This window comes from Merops nubicus, unplaced genomic scaffold (assembly GCF_000691845.1).
Source record: "Merops nubicus isolate BGI_N331 unplaced genomic scaffold, ASM69184v1 scaffold19448, whole genome shotgun sequence".
NCBI lineage: Eukaryota > Metazoa > Chordata > Aves > Coraciiformes > Meropidae > Merops > Merops nubicus.
Window position 1 is genome coordinate 1 of NW_008626569.1, and position 13,616 is coordinate 13,616.

The window sequence follows — 13,616 nt, forward strand, 5'->3', positions numbered from 1 at the left end:
GGCGCCCGGGCACCGTGCGCATCCTGCGGGCGAGGAGCGCCGGGCTTGTTACAGCTGGCGAGGGGCTCTCACCGCGTGAGTTCGGCGTCTCTGACAGAGGAGTTCGGGCTCTCAGCCACTGATGAGCAGTTACATGGGCAGCACTCGTGTAAAAACTTCCCCTGTAAGCTACTCACCCCCAGCCTGGCCAAACCAGCTGCCGCCCAGAGCTGCCGGGACAGACAGTTACGAATGCAAACGGGCTTCAGGCACTGATAGGAGCTATGCAAAGCTGGCTGTGTTGTGAACGTTTTCCCTGTCGTTTTCATGAGAAGTTAGACAGAGACATAAAGAAAGAAAGGAGTGAAAGGGGTACAAGTGCCTGCAGAGGTTGCTTTGCAGGGTTTGCCATCTTCACCTATGTGGCAGCTCAGGTGTATCACTAAAGTCTGTGATGTAGCTCATCCTTTTGCTCAGTGCCAGACAGAGGTGTGCAGACACGTGGCCAAGTTTCACACTAGCTTGAACATGGGTGATGCCTCCACACTTTGGGAGAGGCACGCACAGTTCCAGCACACTCAACAGCTGCTTTTCAGGTCTTGCCCATGAATCCATTCTGTAACAGGGGCCACATGCCAGGAGGTCTTAGCATGCACAGAGTGAGGTCAGCTCACCAAAATAGCTGTTTGTTTATTACTCCGTAGCCAAATCAAGCCCAAAGCAAACCTAAGAGGGAAAAGAAACCTGTTTGCAGGATCCCTGCCCTTGCTCTTATAACTTCTCTCCTTCTCCCTAGGCTGTGAAGACTGCCAGACCGGTAGCAGAGCCCAACGCAGGATTTTGGGCTCAGCTGCAGAGATACGAAGAAGACTTGCAGCTATCAAAGCAGCCTGGTGTGCTGAGCAAAGGACTTAGAGACAGCAGCGTGTGAAGGTGCTTTAAAGAGCGTTAAGTGGCCTGACACAAATCCCTTTTAAAAAATAATCATATGTCACCTATACATAAAAGGCCTTTCCCCCCAGACTGAGCTGCTGGTTCGTTATTTTCACTCGGAGCATGTTGGAGGCACGTGGGAAAGGGGCAGATAAGCAAGGGGGAACAGCAGGAAGAGAAGCTGATGGAGGCTGTGAACAAGGCAGAGGAGGGGCTGGCACCTCCAGCAGGCACGTCCCGCGTGGCACCGACTGCGATAACGATGCTCTGAACGAATGAATGGGTTACTACAGCAGCAGCTTACTCCTGGTTTTTAATTAAACTGCCTAGTGACATCACTAGAAGGCCTGATGCCAGACGAAGGGAGTTCTGGATTTCTCTCTGACCTCCTGGATCATAACTCATGTTCCTGAGCGGGCACACCGACACGGGAACTGCTCAGGAACTGCCCGAGTTCAGCGTCTTCCTTGCGTGCGACTAGAACAAAACCCACCACAAGAGTGCCTGGAGAACAGTGATGGTGAGGAGCCTGGAGAACAGACAGTGATGGTGAGGAGCCTGGAGAACAGTGATGGTGAGGAGCCTGGAGAACAGACAGTGATGGTGAGGAGCCTGGAGAACAGACAGTGATGGTGAGGAGCTCAGCCCCCACCGTGCACGTTGAGTGCCTTTTCAGCTTTTAGAGTTAGTCTCCAAAACAGCAAAGGAACAGTCTTTAAATCCATAGTTGACAGTGGAGGGAAGATGACACTGGCAATCTAACAGTAATCCTGACTCCTTTTAGCTTCACTTACTAGACCTAACAAGATCTCTCAGTGCCCAAGTGATGCCTCCACGTGTCAGCCAACAAATCTGCTCTACCTGTATGCAAGCAACACAGCTAAATCATTCCTACCAAGAAGCCTGCTTGCAGGTTGCCCTGTGAAATTATCAATTGGGACATCAAGGAAGCTGGATGAAACTTCTAAATCAGACTACAGTTTAGTGGTCTGTTTATCACAAGACATTAGAAGTAGAGAGAAACACCAAGGTATTCTGTTGAGCTGCATGAATAAATTTGTAATTTAAAAGGGGCAGGTTATGAAACCTGTGACTCTGCAGCATGGGATTCCACTCCCCGTTGCTCAAAGCATCAGTACAAAGTACAGTTAGCTCGTTGGCGTCTGGGTAAGTGCTTACACGAGGCAAAAATGTGCTCCCAGCCATGCAGGAGTGTAGGGCACAAATTCTAGTGAAGGAACAATGATGGAGAGTAAAGCCACAGGGGGATTACATTAATTAGACAATTCAGATGTAGGAGAAGTTTCCAAAGTTAAAGATTACTCACAGTTAGAACAGCATTATTTTAGAAGCTGAAAACTAAGAAATACAAATTGGGTTTATCATCTTCATTCTCCCAAGGCACTGTCACACCAGATGCCTTCTCTGCTCCCAGCTGTGTTTGCTTTGTTCTGTTTCATTTATCTCTGGGATCTGCACTACAGCCAACAAGAAGTTTGTTGCACATCTGCAGATCTGGAGGGGCGTGGCTGTGAGGGAACTTTCTGTAGCTTTTATGAATCTTGACTATCATACATAATATGGGTATCAGTGTGACGTGCGACTTCAAGCCCGCAGTACATGCACCATACCCTTATCAAAGGCCAGGATACCACTCATCAAAAAATCTGCTTCAAGTCAGACTGTGGAATAAACTTTATTTCCTGTCGAAAGCTAAAGCTGCTGAACAGAAGTAGGAAGCTGAACACTACTGAAAACACACTACACTGCTAACTGTGAGGCGTGGTCACTGGCAGGCAGCTGCAGCCTGCCCGTCCTGCAGCTCTGACTCAGCTGAAGGGGAAGCAGTGGCTGGGATTGCCAGGACCCACCACGCTCCCTGGTTAAATGCAGAAGACCTTCACAGCACAGCATTACCTGTAGGACCCTGCTGAGGACCATCCCAGCAAGCCATTGCTATTTGCCCAGAAGAGCCATACCTCCTGCTTGTACCACTCCAAATGGGGTGAGAGAGTGCAAGGTGGGACCAGAGCCCTGGGAGCAGCTCACGTCTTTATTTGCCTTCATAACCCACTAACGTTACAAGCAAGCTGAACAGTTTAGACATACTCCTTGTTGCTGATGACTGTCTCGGTGTTTTTGGGGTAGGCACGTGGCTGGTGAGCTGCCTGGCCTGCTGAGTAGGCATATTTGTTGCAACTGTAAAGTAAGGGGGAAAAAAAGACATTAAATCATAGGTACTGCACACACATCCACAGCTTCAGGTCCCAGCCCACTGCAGCATACACTGCACTGCTGGGTTACTGTTGTTTTACTCAGTCTTGTGGCCAAGGGGAAAGAGCTGGGCTCTGACAGGCACCTCTCCTGTAACCAGAAACACACCCAGGACTCCTAACTCATGTGTGCTCCTCGAGGAATCCTCATCAGGTCCCTAAAGCAGAGGAGAACCTAGAGCTTAATGCCTTTGTGCAAGCTGCAGCTTTAATACAGCAATCAAGATGATGAGAAAACAGAAGGCTCTCCAGTCAGCCCCTTCAGCTGTCATTTGTCATGTTGAATTTCTATTTCAGACATCAGTTTTACCTTATTTTTCAAGGTGTTTCAGGATATTTGGTACTTTGTATCCAAGTATGATGAGCAAGATCTAAAGTCCAGTGTGGCTGATGAAATATTACCATAAAACTTAAGTGGCTTCAGATTAGGCAATGAAGTATCAGAGCAACACTCTCACTGATGGTGTGTTTTGCCATAACTTCCCTAAGATTAAGAACAGCAGCAGTGAGTGTGCCTCTTCCTTCTGTGTTAGCACCCTCTCAAGCTAAGCCAGCACAGCCTGCAAGCCAGCTGGGCTGCCTTGGGTAGACATGCTCAGCTGGATGTGCTTTGGGGAGGAAATGCCATTACAGGTTTGCAAGTTAAATGGGGTTTAAGTATTTTAACAGTGGTGAGGACTGCAGAGAAACTTAATTATAATACACAGTGTTCTCTGACACACTTATTTTTGGCAATTGACAGTCCACTCGTTCCTTGCACTTTTCCACCACGTAGATCTTAGAAGCATCAGCAGTACCCAGAATGACCACACACTAGTTATAGGTGATGGTGAGGCACAACAGGCACACTGCCTGGGAAGCACAGGTGTTGGGCACAGTGTCCTCTGCCATCAAACCATGGGTGACATGGCACAGCTCTGAATTAATAGGGACAGTCCCCTGTTTGTACATTATATGCCTAGAGCTGTGTACCTGGGGGTGAGAGGGTAAGCACAGCATACAGACAGGACATGGCATATAACTGACAGCTACTATTTCAACTGACGAGTCCAAGTTTACCTGTAATCCTGTCTTTTCTTCCCTTTGCATGAACAGGTCAGTAAGGTGCCACCAAGTATGTAAAGAACAGATCCAGCCCAGCCCAAGTACAGAGCATCTCCTAGTTCATACCTGAAACAGGAAAGTTTTTATGGCAGCTGCACATAACAGGATCACAAAGCCATATTTTAAACCAAGCTACAAGGTGCACAAACCAGGCAAACAATTCTAGTCTGTCCAGAAATCAGGTAACTGCAAGGCACTCCAACAGGTAACAGAGAACAGGTCTGGCTCTGTGTCTCTCAGTAAAACTGTCAGCTGTGTATTTAAGTACTCTGCCAAATCAGTGACAGCACAGAAAGTGTTACACAATGTAAAGACAAGTAGCAATAAATACTTGCATATATTGAATAAAACATTGGTAATAAATGATAATACTACACCTTCTGTGCAGTCCACGACACTTACCTTGCCCTCCTATTGACTGTGCCACTGAAATAACTTTATGAAACTGAGTGATTTGGACCTGCCTGTGGGTGTCATGAGAAAAGGCTAACCATAGAAATCAGCTTTCTATGGACACGACACCAAATCACCTACAAGCAGCTGTCTGTGTAGGGCTACTATTCAAACTTATGTGTCTTAAAGAATACTCAGCACTCTCTGTGGTTATATGGCTGACATACATTCATGGATAGTTGCAGGTTAAAAAATAATAGTTCCCCATTTTACTGTACAAAACCACATCTTTCAGGAAACCCTTTATTCCAGTCCAAGAAATTCACTGACAACGAATTTGAGCCAAAAACTAGGCACAACTGAGCCTGGGAAAGTCTGGAGTTCCACAAAGAGTGGGAAAAAATCTTTTCTATTCAGATAAAGACTACATCCACCATATGGCTGCACCTCTGTGGTCTGAGATACCTAATATAAGGGCAAAATAAGTGTCATGGACTGCATAGAAGGAATACTGAAACCAGACACGTGTGCTTTCTTTCCCCTTGTAAACACAAAATCATTGTTTAGAAGTGATGAGGTTTGTGACTGCAGAACTGGTTGCTAGCAGGAAGGTTTCAGAGGTTTACACAGGTTCTCCACGTTCTCATTGCACATGGCAGCCACAGGTCTCCACTCTTTTAAGTGCTTTCCAAACACAAAACAAGGAGACAATCATTAGCTAAAAAAAAAAGAAGAGTGGAAGTTGCTGGAGAAATACTAAGGAACACTCAGAGAGTGTTGCCCAGTGCATGAAATCATCTCTGCTCAGTAGTCAACTAGAGGGAATGCTGTGGACACCACACCAAAGTACATAGGAGGGATCGCAGGAGAACTCAGGCTGCACTCACAGCTGGGTGAAAAAATGCCTCTAAGAATTGGTAGAGGTTACATTTACTAATTTGCTGAAGTCCAGCCAAACAAATGCAATCTGAAAAACCAGATTTTCCAGTTCCTTAAAAATGAAGATCAATACTGGCCTGCTGGATTCAAACTTGCCTCACAGAGCCCACGGAGCACAGAGTGCCTCAGAATGGGTATGGCCTTAGGAATGGCCCAAGTCAAGTCACTACAACTGCTTGGTGAACCCACAGTCTTAAACATGAAGTTCAGACATTAGAAACAAATGTCTTCAGCTACTGAATGCAAACAATCTGGTAACTGATTAACATACATTGATGTTGAAGCCCCAGAGCTATACCAGATAACTATAAAACTCGCTAACTATCCCACTAACTGAAATCCTTATCAACAGTTGTTTCAGTCCTCTAACGTATTTATTACCCTTCATATAATTCTCCTGAGGGGATATAAAACAACAAAAAGTCTTCACGAGTGCAATTTCTTTGTAAACACGAGGAAAACTGACAAACAACCAAAGCAATTGCTTAAAGTACTTTGCTTCATAACAAAGCACTTCACCTCTGACTCCCCTGAATGGATTCTCAGGAGGGAACGGACAAAACACTTCAAGTATGATCCTAGAAACTGAAGATTTATGGTTTGCTGAGCTAAGGATTATGTAGTGGGTAGAGGTACTGGCAAGTTATAACTGTCCTCCTTTCCCAGAGCAGCTCGCTCATGTTCCATGCTCCACAGGTGATGTTTTATGTTTCTCCATCCCTTCTTCCTCCTCTCCAAGGAGAGGCCCGCTCACCTCCACCCTTCTTCCTCATTGCTAAATCTATTGACCTAGATAAGGTGCCATAAGCAGGCATTTAGTTTTGAAGACTGTTGCTTTTATGTCAGACAAGAGTGAGGCCTTTTATACCCTGAAACTTGTTTGTGTGCAACGGTACGAGCTGATAGTCCCACAAACTTTGCCTCATTTTAATTCATAAGGTAAACAAATGTTGAGCTGTTACTGTATAGAGAAAAATAGTTATTACTTTAAGACAAGCAGGACACTAGAATGAAGTTTCTCAGCTGCCTGCAGGTCACTAGTACTCAGTTCAAGCTGGTTTCTGTACATTCTTTTTCATTTTCTTGTACTTCTGGGGCATTGTATTCTAGCCATAGGCAGAATTTTGTACTTCTTTCAGTCTAAATGCTGAGAGAAATTAAGACTTTCACCTTTTTCCTCTTCACAGCATTGAGATGGGCCTTTAATTGAGTTTCACAAGACAATGGAAACGCAGTGCAGAAACCCCTCAGATGTAGAGTTGATATTCCCCACACATTCACTGAACCTCCAGAAGAGAACTGTCCCCCCTTTACCAACATCTCTGAGGTGAAAAGATTCCCTGAAGACAAATTTCCTGCTGTAGGACTGGCTAACAGGATCCATCCAGGTTCTGAAACTCTGGAGCAGCTGAGGTTGGTGCAGTCCCTGTAACACGTGGTGGAGTTTGGTATGATGGATCTGTTAACTTACTTGGTTCCAGCGAAATATTTGTCAAAAAACTGAGCGGTAACCATCGCAGCGTACCAAGAAACAGCCACCATGGAGCAGAGGCCTGCCAGGAGAAGGGTAAAAAGCACACGGGTGAATGATTCCTCTAGTGGCTGTAACAGCTTTAAGCCAAGAACAAGGAGTCATTTCGCTTAGTCTAGAGAGAGCAGTACCAGGTATCGACAGCGTGCTCATTGCAGCCTTGATCTTACCTCCGAAAATAAAGAGGAACCCTCCTGTGGCAGCAAACTTCATTTTTGCATCCTCGTCGCTCAGCCCGATGTTTGTGCACTTCAGACCCAGCAGCGAGAGCACTGCAGCCAGGAACCCCAGCAGGATGGACGTGATCATCAGGGCACGGCATGCCTGGATGTGAGCTGAGCCAGAGAGAGGGGAAAGAAATCAGCATCTGCAGAGAAGTAAATTAATCCACTGCTGAAAAAAATAAAAGTGATCAGAGGAAGTGACACGATTAACAGGGGCAGTAATGAGCGAGTCTTGGTATTTGTTTAGAGGAGTATCCAAATCCTACAGTGTTCAGCCTTCAAGTCAATCACATTTCAGAGCTGAAACTACTCTGACACTTCATAAGCTCAGTGAATCCTCCTGGGCCTTTAGTAAGCCCTGAAAAGTCAGAGCAAGCCCTTCACGGTGATGTACACGGTCATTCACAGGAGCAGAACCGTCCCCTGGTGGATTTCTTAGAATCAGAGAATGTCTGGGCTGGAAGGGGCCTCCAAAGCTCACCCAGTCCAACCCCCCCGCCATAAGCAGGGACATCTCCAACTAGATCAAGCTACTCAGAGCCTCATCCAGCCTGACCTTGAATGTCCCCAGGGATGGGGCCTCCACCACCTGTCTGGGCAACCTATTCCAGGGGTCTGTTGCCCTCATATTGAAGAACTTTTTCCTAATGTCTAACCTGAATCTGCCCTTTTCTAGCTTAAAGCCATGCCCCCTTGTCCTGTCACCCCAAGCCCTTGTGAATAGTCCCTCCCCTGCTTTCTTGTAGGCCTCTCTCAGGTACTGGCAGGTTGCCCTAAGGTCCCCCCAGATCCTCCTCTTCCTCAGGCTGACCAGCTCACACCTGTACAGCCGAGTGCACTGGTCCCCTCTGAACTCCAGGTCCTGGCCAAGGTGTGCAGGGCTACTCAAGGTGCACCCCACAGAGGGAGTGGGAAAATGTCCCAGCTTTGCTCCTTCTAGTGAGAGATGGGAAAGCAAGTGCTGGAGTTAGCAGTGCCATTGAGCTGCTGAGCAGATCGAGCCTAGGACATAGACCTGTGGTGAGGCTGCAGCTGGTGAGGGCACCTTAGGGACTTGGGCATGCTCACAGTTCTGCATCACTTAAGCTCCTGGTCCTCACATTTAGGTACTGATTGCACAAAAATGGGGCCCAGAATATTAACCAGCCTAAGAAGGGGGAGTCAGACAGGAACTCTGAGGTCCTATAAAATGGCAACCTGGATTGGGCAGGTTCCAGGTCAAATGGCACTTTGGTGCCTCTACCATGAGATAAACATGCCAAGTGTCACCAAACCAGCAGGTCTTGCCTGCTAATTTTGTCAGACTCAACAGTCTTAAAGGTCTTTTCCAACCCAAATAATTCAATGATGCTGTGATCCTAACCACACATCAAAAGGGTCCCAGCTGGAGTGCAGCTGGACAGTCACATCATTGAGGCTAGCATTTGAGCTCTAGCTCCCTGGGCATCTCAACGTCCTCCACAGTAACCTGCTCTCTAGCTCTGCAGCAGAGTGAGCCCACAGCTCTGCTACAAAAATCAGGCACAGTGGGAGATTCACACTCAGACTCAGGGGGCTGTGTAGGTGTATGTGGTTTAGGAGTATTGGTCCTGCAAGCTTGAGAGATCTCAAAGAGAGTAATAGGCAGTCATGAGATAAACACACAGAATTAAAGGATAACGTCGTTTGAGGAATTAATCTTGAAAATCACTAATTTTAAAGTCCTGGTGGAAAAAATGCAGACAGTAATAAAAGTGAAAAGACCCCTCAGAGTACCACCAACAGTTCAAGGTTTTTGCCTGCAGAAGATACTCTTAGGACAAGCACTCAGCTCCAACGCCGCTTTCTAGTTCAGATTTTACACCACAGCAGCAGAGATTACCCACAGCAAGGAGCCAACAAGTTACACTTCAGGTCTTTGGGACTCCTGGATTATCAGATGGGACTCCCCATAGCTTTCCAGGACACACAAGCATACCCCCAGGCTAACTGCTTGCAAGCCAATGGCTGCATTATTTTAACAGGAGAGATTCTGTAACATATCCCCTTTGTATCACAGCACAACCACCTCCACAGCCTCAGCAGAGGCTCTTACTTCACAGCCCAGAAAGCTCAGTATATTTTTTTTCTTTATCTTAAAACTGAGCTTATTGAACAGGATACAAAGCCAGTTCATTTTATCAGTCAATAATAATTGTAAGAAATTCTCAAATCCTGTCTCAAATCAAAATTTGATTCTCAAATCAAAATCCTGTCTTTGAAACACCTATGGAACCTTAAAAAGAAGGGGAGGGGGGAAGAGAAGAGATCAAAAAGCATTTGGCAGCTAACTGATTGCTTTATATCAAATGTTTGATGTAGTTGTGACTAGATAGATAGTTCTAGCTCTACACAGTAGCCAGCCATGGTTTCAAACTTATGCAATATTACTTTTAAAAAGGTCCTCACTTCAAACATTTCAGATTTGGGCTAAAGGCTTGCTGAATTCAAAAGCTTTAAACCTGTTTGAAAGAACCAAGTCTGGTATTTCCCATGCACAAAACCAGAACCAGAGTTACACCACACAGCTCAGCTGCCAGGAAGGAAACCTTCACAGAAAACCTTCATGGGCCTTCTGATGAGAGGTAACAAAGCACCTTTTGTTTTTCCTTTTTTTTCCCCCTCCCACCAATCCCTGGCATCCTCTGCTGCAGCAGTTTCAGCTGTTTCTAAACAGCAACTTGGAACACACCTGAAATGACCATGATCACTTTTAGTCTGCCTTGGCTCCTATCTGCAAGTGCTACAGACATTTCCTGGAGGTCCCACTGTTTGCTCAGCCCTTGTTGCTACCAACTCCACTTTCTTCCTCTTTCCTGGTTTGCCCAACTGTCCTCTCAACTTTTTCTGTAGTTCAGTGTCTTTTAATTTGGTTCTTTTTCAGTTCTTTCTAGATCCTTTTTTTTTCCCCTCTACAATTCTGCAAGCTGTTTCTCCCTTCCCCTTCTCCCTGCCTTTGCTCCTCACACATACTGCCACCTTCTCAACAGTGCAGCACATCTCCTCTTCAACAGGTCAAATTTAACCTTCACAAATTCACTTTCAGAGCCTGGCCTAGTCATTGACTTCCTGCCTGGCCCCATTTTTTCCCTCCTGCTGACTCTGTTGTTATCTCCAGTTCTCCAGGAGCTTTGCTGTTGCTTGCCCTCCTTTCTCTTTTGCTTTACACATCCACTCATGGTGCTGTTTCCTGCATGCCCCCTCCAGCTCCTTCGAGCCCCACTTTCTTCTCAGCAGCCCAAAGGTGCTGGCCCCGTGTGGCCCCTCGGCCAGCCCTGCCCACACGGGAGCCCCGTGGCACTCTCAGTGGCAGCCCCTGTGAAGCCCTGAGTGGCAGGGGGTGCAAATTTGCCCCGCCTGGGAAGCGGCTTGCTGGGGGAGCCACAGGCACCCTGCCACCAGCACTGCAGAGGGGACTGTGCGATGGGCACCAGCCTGCTGAGAAGTTTCTGTAGGGTTATGTTCCTCTCCATACACACGTGTGTTTTAAAACCAAGGCTTAGATAACTCTGAAAGTTGAGAAGGGATTATTCCCTAAATACTGGACACAGACTGTTTCAGAGAAATGCTTCGCTCGTGTCAGGGCTGGTCTAGAGCACCAGTTTATTTCAGACTGAGAGAGAAAGTGACTTTCATACCCCATTCCCACTGATCCTATAGTACACATTCCTCAGATGAGGAGAATCATCCTGCCTGTTTAGTTTAGCTGCCTCCCAGTGTCCATTTAAATAACTAGGAAGGCATTTTTGTTCTGGGATAAGTATCTACATACTGAATTATTGAAGATTAATAAAAGTAGCTTTGTTTTCTGTAAACGTGACTAGTATCTACAGAATGTTGCCTTAGTTGAGTGTTTGAGGACAGCCCACAGTTCTGCTGAAGCCTGCTATAGAGTACAGCACCAGTGAATCTAAATTTCCTGATATTCAGAACCACATCCGACAAGACATTAGTTAAGAAGTCCTAAAAAGTATATTAATTTATAACATATAACATATATAACATATTTATAACATATACTCATTGTATAATTTATAACACAATATGTTATAACAGGTATTACATATACTCATTTTTTGTCTGTGATTTTCAGTCTCAACAAGGAAAAATCACTGACATATCTTAGCTATAAATATTATTTCTTACCTATATATAAAAAAACCTACAGTACATTACCTATCAAGCATTGCAAAAGAAGACCTATAAAATAATTCCAAATAAACACGGAACTGTCCTAAGATGTGTTAAAGAATGTCTCCTACTAGTTCCTCCCACAAGATCCCTGAAGAGAGATTACACCATATTTTAAATGCCTATTAAAATAAAAGCTTCATCGAGTGACTTCATTTGCCTTATTTTATAGCCTTTTTAATGTGCTTGACACATTCTGCTTCTGAAGAGATTTTTACTACTTCAGCCCACAACGTCCTTCTCGGCCAGATATTTTCCAGCACTATCAGATTACCAAAACAGAAGCCTTCCTTTCTACTTTTTCTCCAAAAATCTTTCCAGCAGTATAAAGAAGACCTGTGCAAAGTCACATACCAGGCAGTGCAAGCATAGTGTCAAAATCTCTGCAGTTGGACACTCCAGTGCTGTCTTCTGCACATGTCTTCCACAGGTTCTCGTACAAGGTGGACGTTGTGATCACAGTGCCATGTATACTGGAGACTTTCCAGTACTTATTGGGTAAAGTAGCTCCAATAATTGCCCACCCAACCAAGCACAAAAGAAAACCAACAATTTCCAGCGCCGCAGTCATACTTCTGAGTAGTAACAGTTAAATATCCCTATAATTAGATTACAATCAAGTGAAGCCTTTCAGAAGCCTCCTTGCTGTTTTATCTCTGGGTTTCACTCCAAAATGAGGCTACCTTTGCTCTTTGCTCAGCCCCAGAGATAAGGTTCATGACAATAAGAAGTGGGAGTAGCTCATGATAAAGATATTAACAGTTTAAAAAAAATTACAATATTAATTCCTTTAGTGACAAAATAAGCCTATTCTTAGTCTCAGACTAGAAAGTCCAGTCAGTATCTCTATAAAATACCTTGTAAGAATGATAATATGGGCAAATATTTTACTTCTGTCTCTCCTCTGTAATCAACTAGGCTTTACACAAGATTTAAATTGTTTGTGATTTTATTATCGATCTCAAATCAAAAAGCTTTACTGGGTTATTTTCTTGATGACTCAAGCACAAAAAAAAGCTTGAGAACAAGAACTTTATTCTGTTGCTAGAAAAATTTAGCACATTTTTTTGAGTTATGGTCATAAGTAATCCATAGCAACCATACTGTCAGCTTCTTTCAGGAAGGTTAAGTCTGTGGACGGGTGGTTGCCATTAATATTTTACAGTCTATTGATCTACAGTTAAACTCATTGTCTTAAAAATAGTCCCACTTGCACTGGAATACAACTGTAATTACATTTCAGGGAAATGCACTGTAAGGGAATGAATAAGCTAGTGCAACAGGCATATCTTAATAGGAATAAAATGATGCAGGAAAACTGCTACATGAAAAATAATACAAATCAGCTGATTGCATCTGTCTGTCAGAATATCTTAGTATTAAAAAAAAAAATCTCTTCTAGGCAAAGCAGAAGTATGTTGAACTTGGTTTACTTGCTTCTGCTCTTGACTGGACAAAATCATAGCCTCAATTCATGTCTCCCACTCCTGTTAACACCTTAAACTGCTTGTGCATCCAAACAGGGTTAACCATTTCTTGCAGCAATAACCTGCTCTTATCTACAGGAAATTGAGTCAGAGTTTCTTCATAAAATAATCCTGCTGTGACGCAAGGTGGTAACAGATTCAGGACATTTCCATAAAGCCTACCAGAAGGCTCAGCCCTGGACAGTCACAGCTTGCCCACAGCAGATACCTGGGCTTTGTTTTCAAGCTCCACTGGCCGCTCGCAGCTAATGCTGCAGGTTGGTAGGTCCAGCTGCAGAAGGGTGCCACAGTGCCACTGCCACATGTTTGCTCCCTTTGCAGCCAAGACCTCTGCCATGGATTTAAGTGTCCATGGATTTTATACTGCTGCCAAGCACACATTTTTTAAAAAAAATCATATTTTTTTTATTTGTTTTTTAAAGAGCTCTTCTGAATTAAGAAAGTAAAACAGCACATAATAAACAGACTATTTAACTGCAGATTAGAAAGCCTGAGTTTCCCCTATATGGCATTTTAATCATTCCCTTAAGGAAATGACTCTTCA

At 44.7% G+C, this 13,616-nt stretch overlaps 1 protein-coding gene across 1 annotated transcript; it reads right to left on the reverse strand.

The window, feature by feature from the left end:
• Positions 1-3,011: 3,011 nt before the first annotated feature.
• LOC103778475 (claudin-15-like) lies at positions 3,012-12,156 on the reverse strand. The gene is made up of 5 exons (XM_008946064.1): positions 11,940-12,156; positions 7,323-7,487; positions 7,093-7,174; positions 4,245-4,355; positions 3,012-3,111 (listed from the first exon to the last, which is right to left on the reverse strand). The coding sequence occupies exons 1-5, from the start codon at positions 12,154-12,156 to the stop codon at positions 3,012-3,014; spliced, it is 675 nt and encodes a 224-aa protein (XP_008944312.1).
• Between the last annotated feature and the right edge of the window lie 1,460 nt (positions 12,157-13,616).

Coding starts and splice junctions, on each gene's coding strand:
- LOC103778475 (XM_008946064.1), bottom strand. CDS start 12,156: ATGACTGCGGCGCTGGAAATTGTTGGTTTTCTTTTGTGCTTGGTTGGG. Junction 7,175..7,322: donor GTTCCTCTTTATTTTCGGAG/GTAAGATCAAGG, acceptor TTCTCCTGGCAG/GCCTCTGCTCCATGGTGGCT. Junction 4,356..7,092: donor AAATATTTCGCTGGAACCAA/GTAAGTTAACAG, acceptor TTCCTGTTTCAG/GTATGAACTAGGAGATGCTC.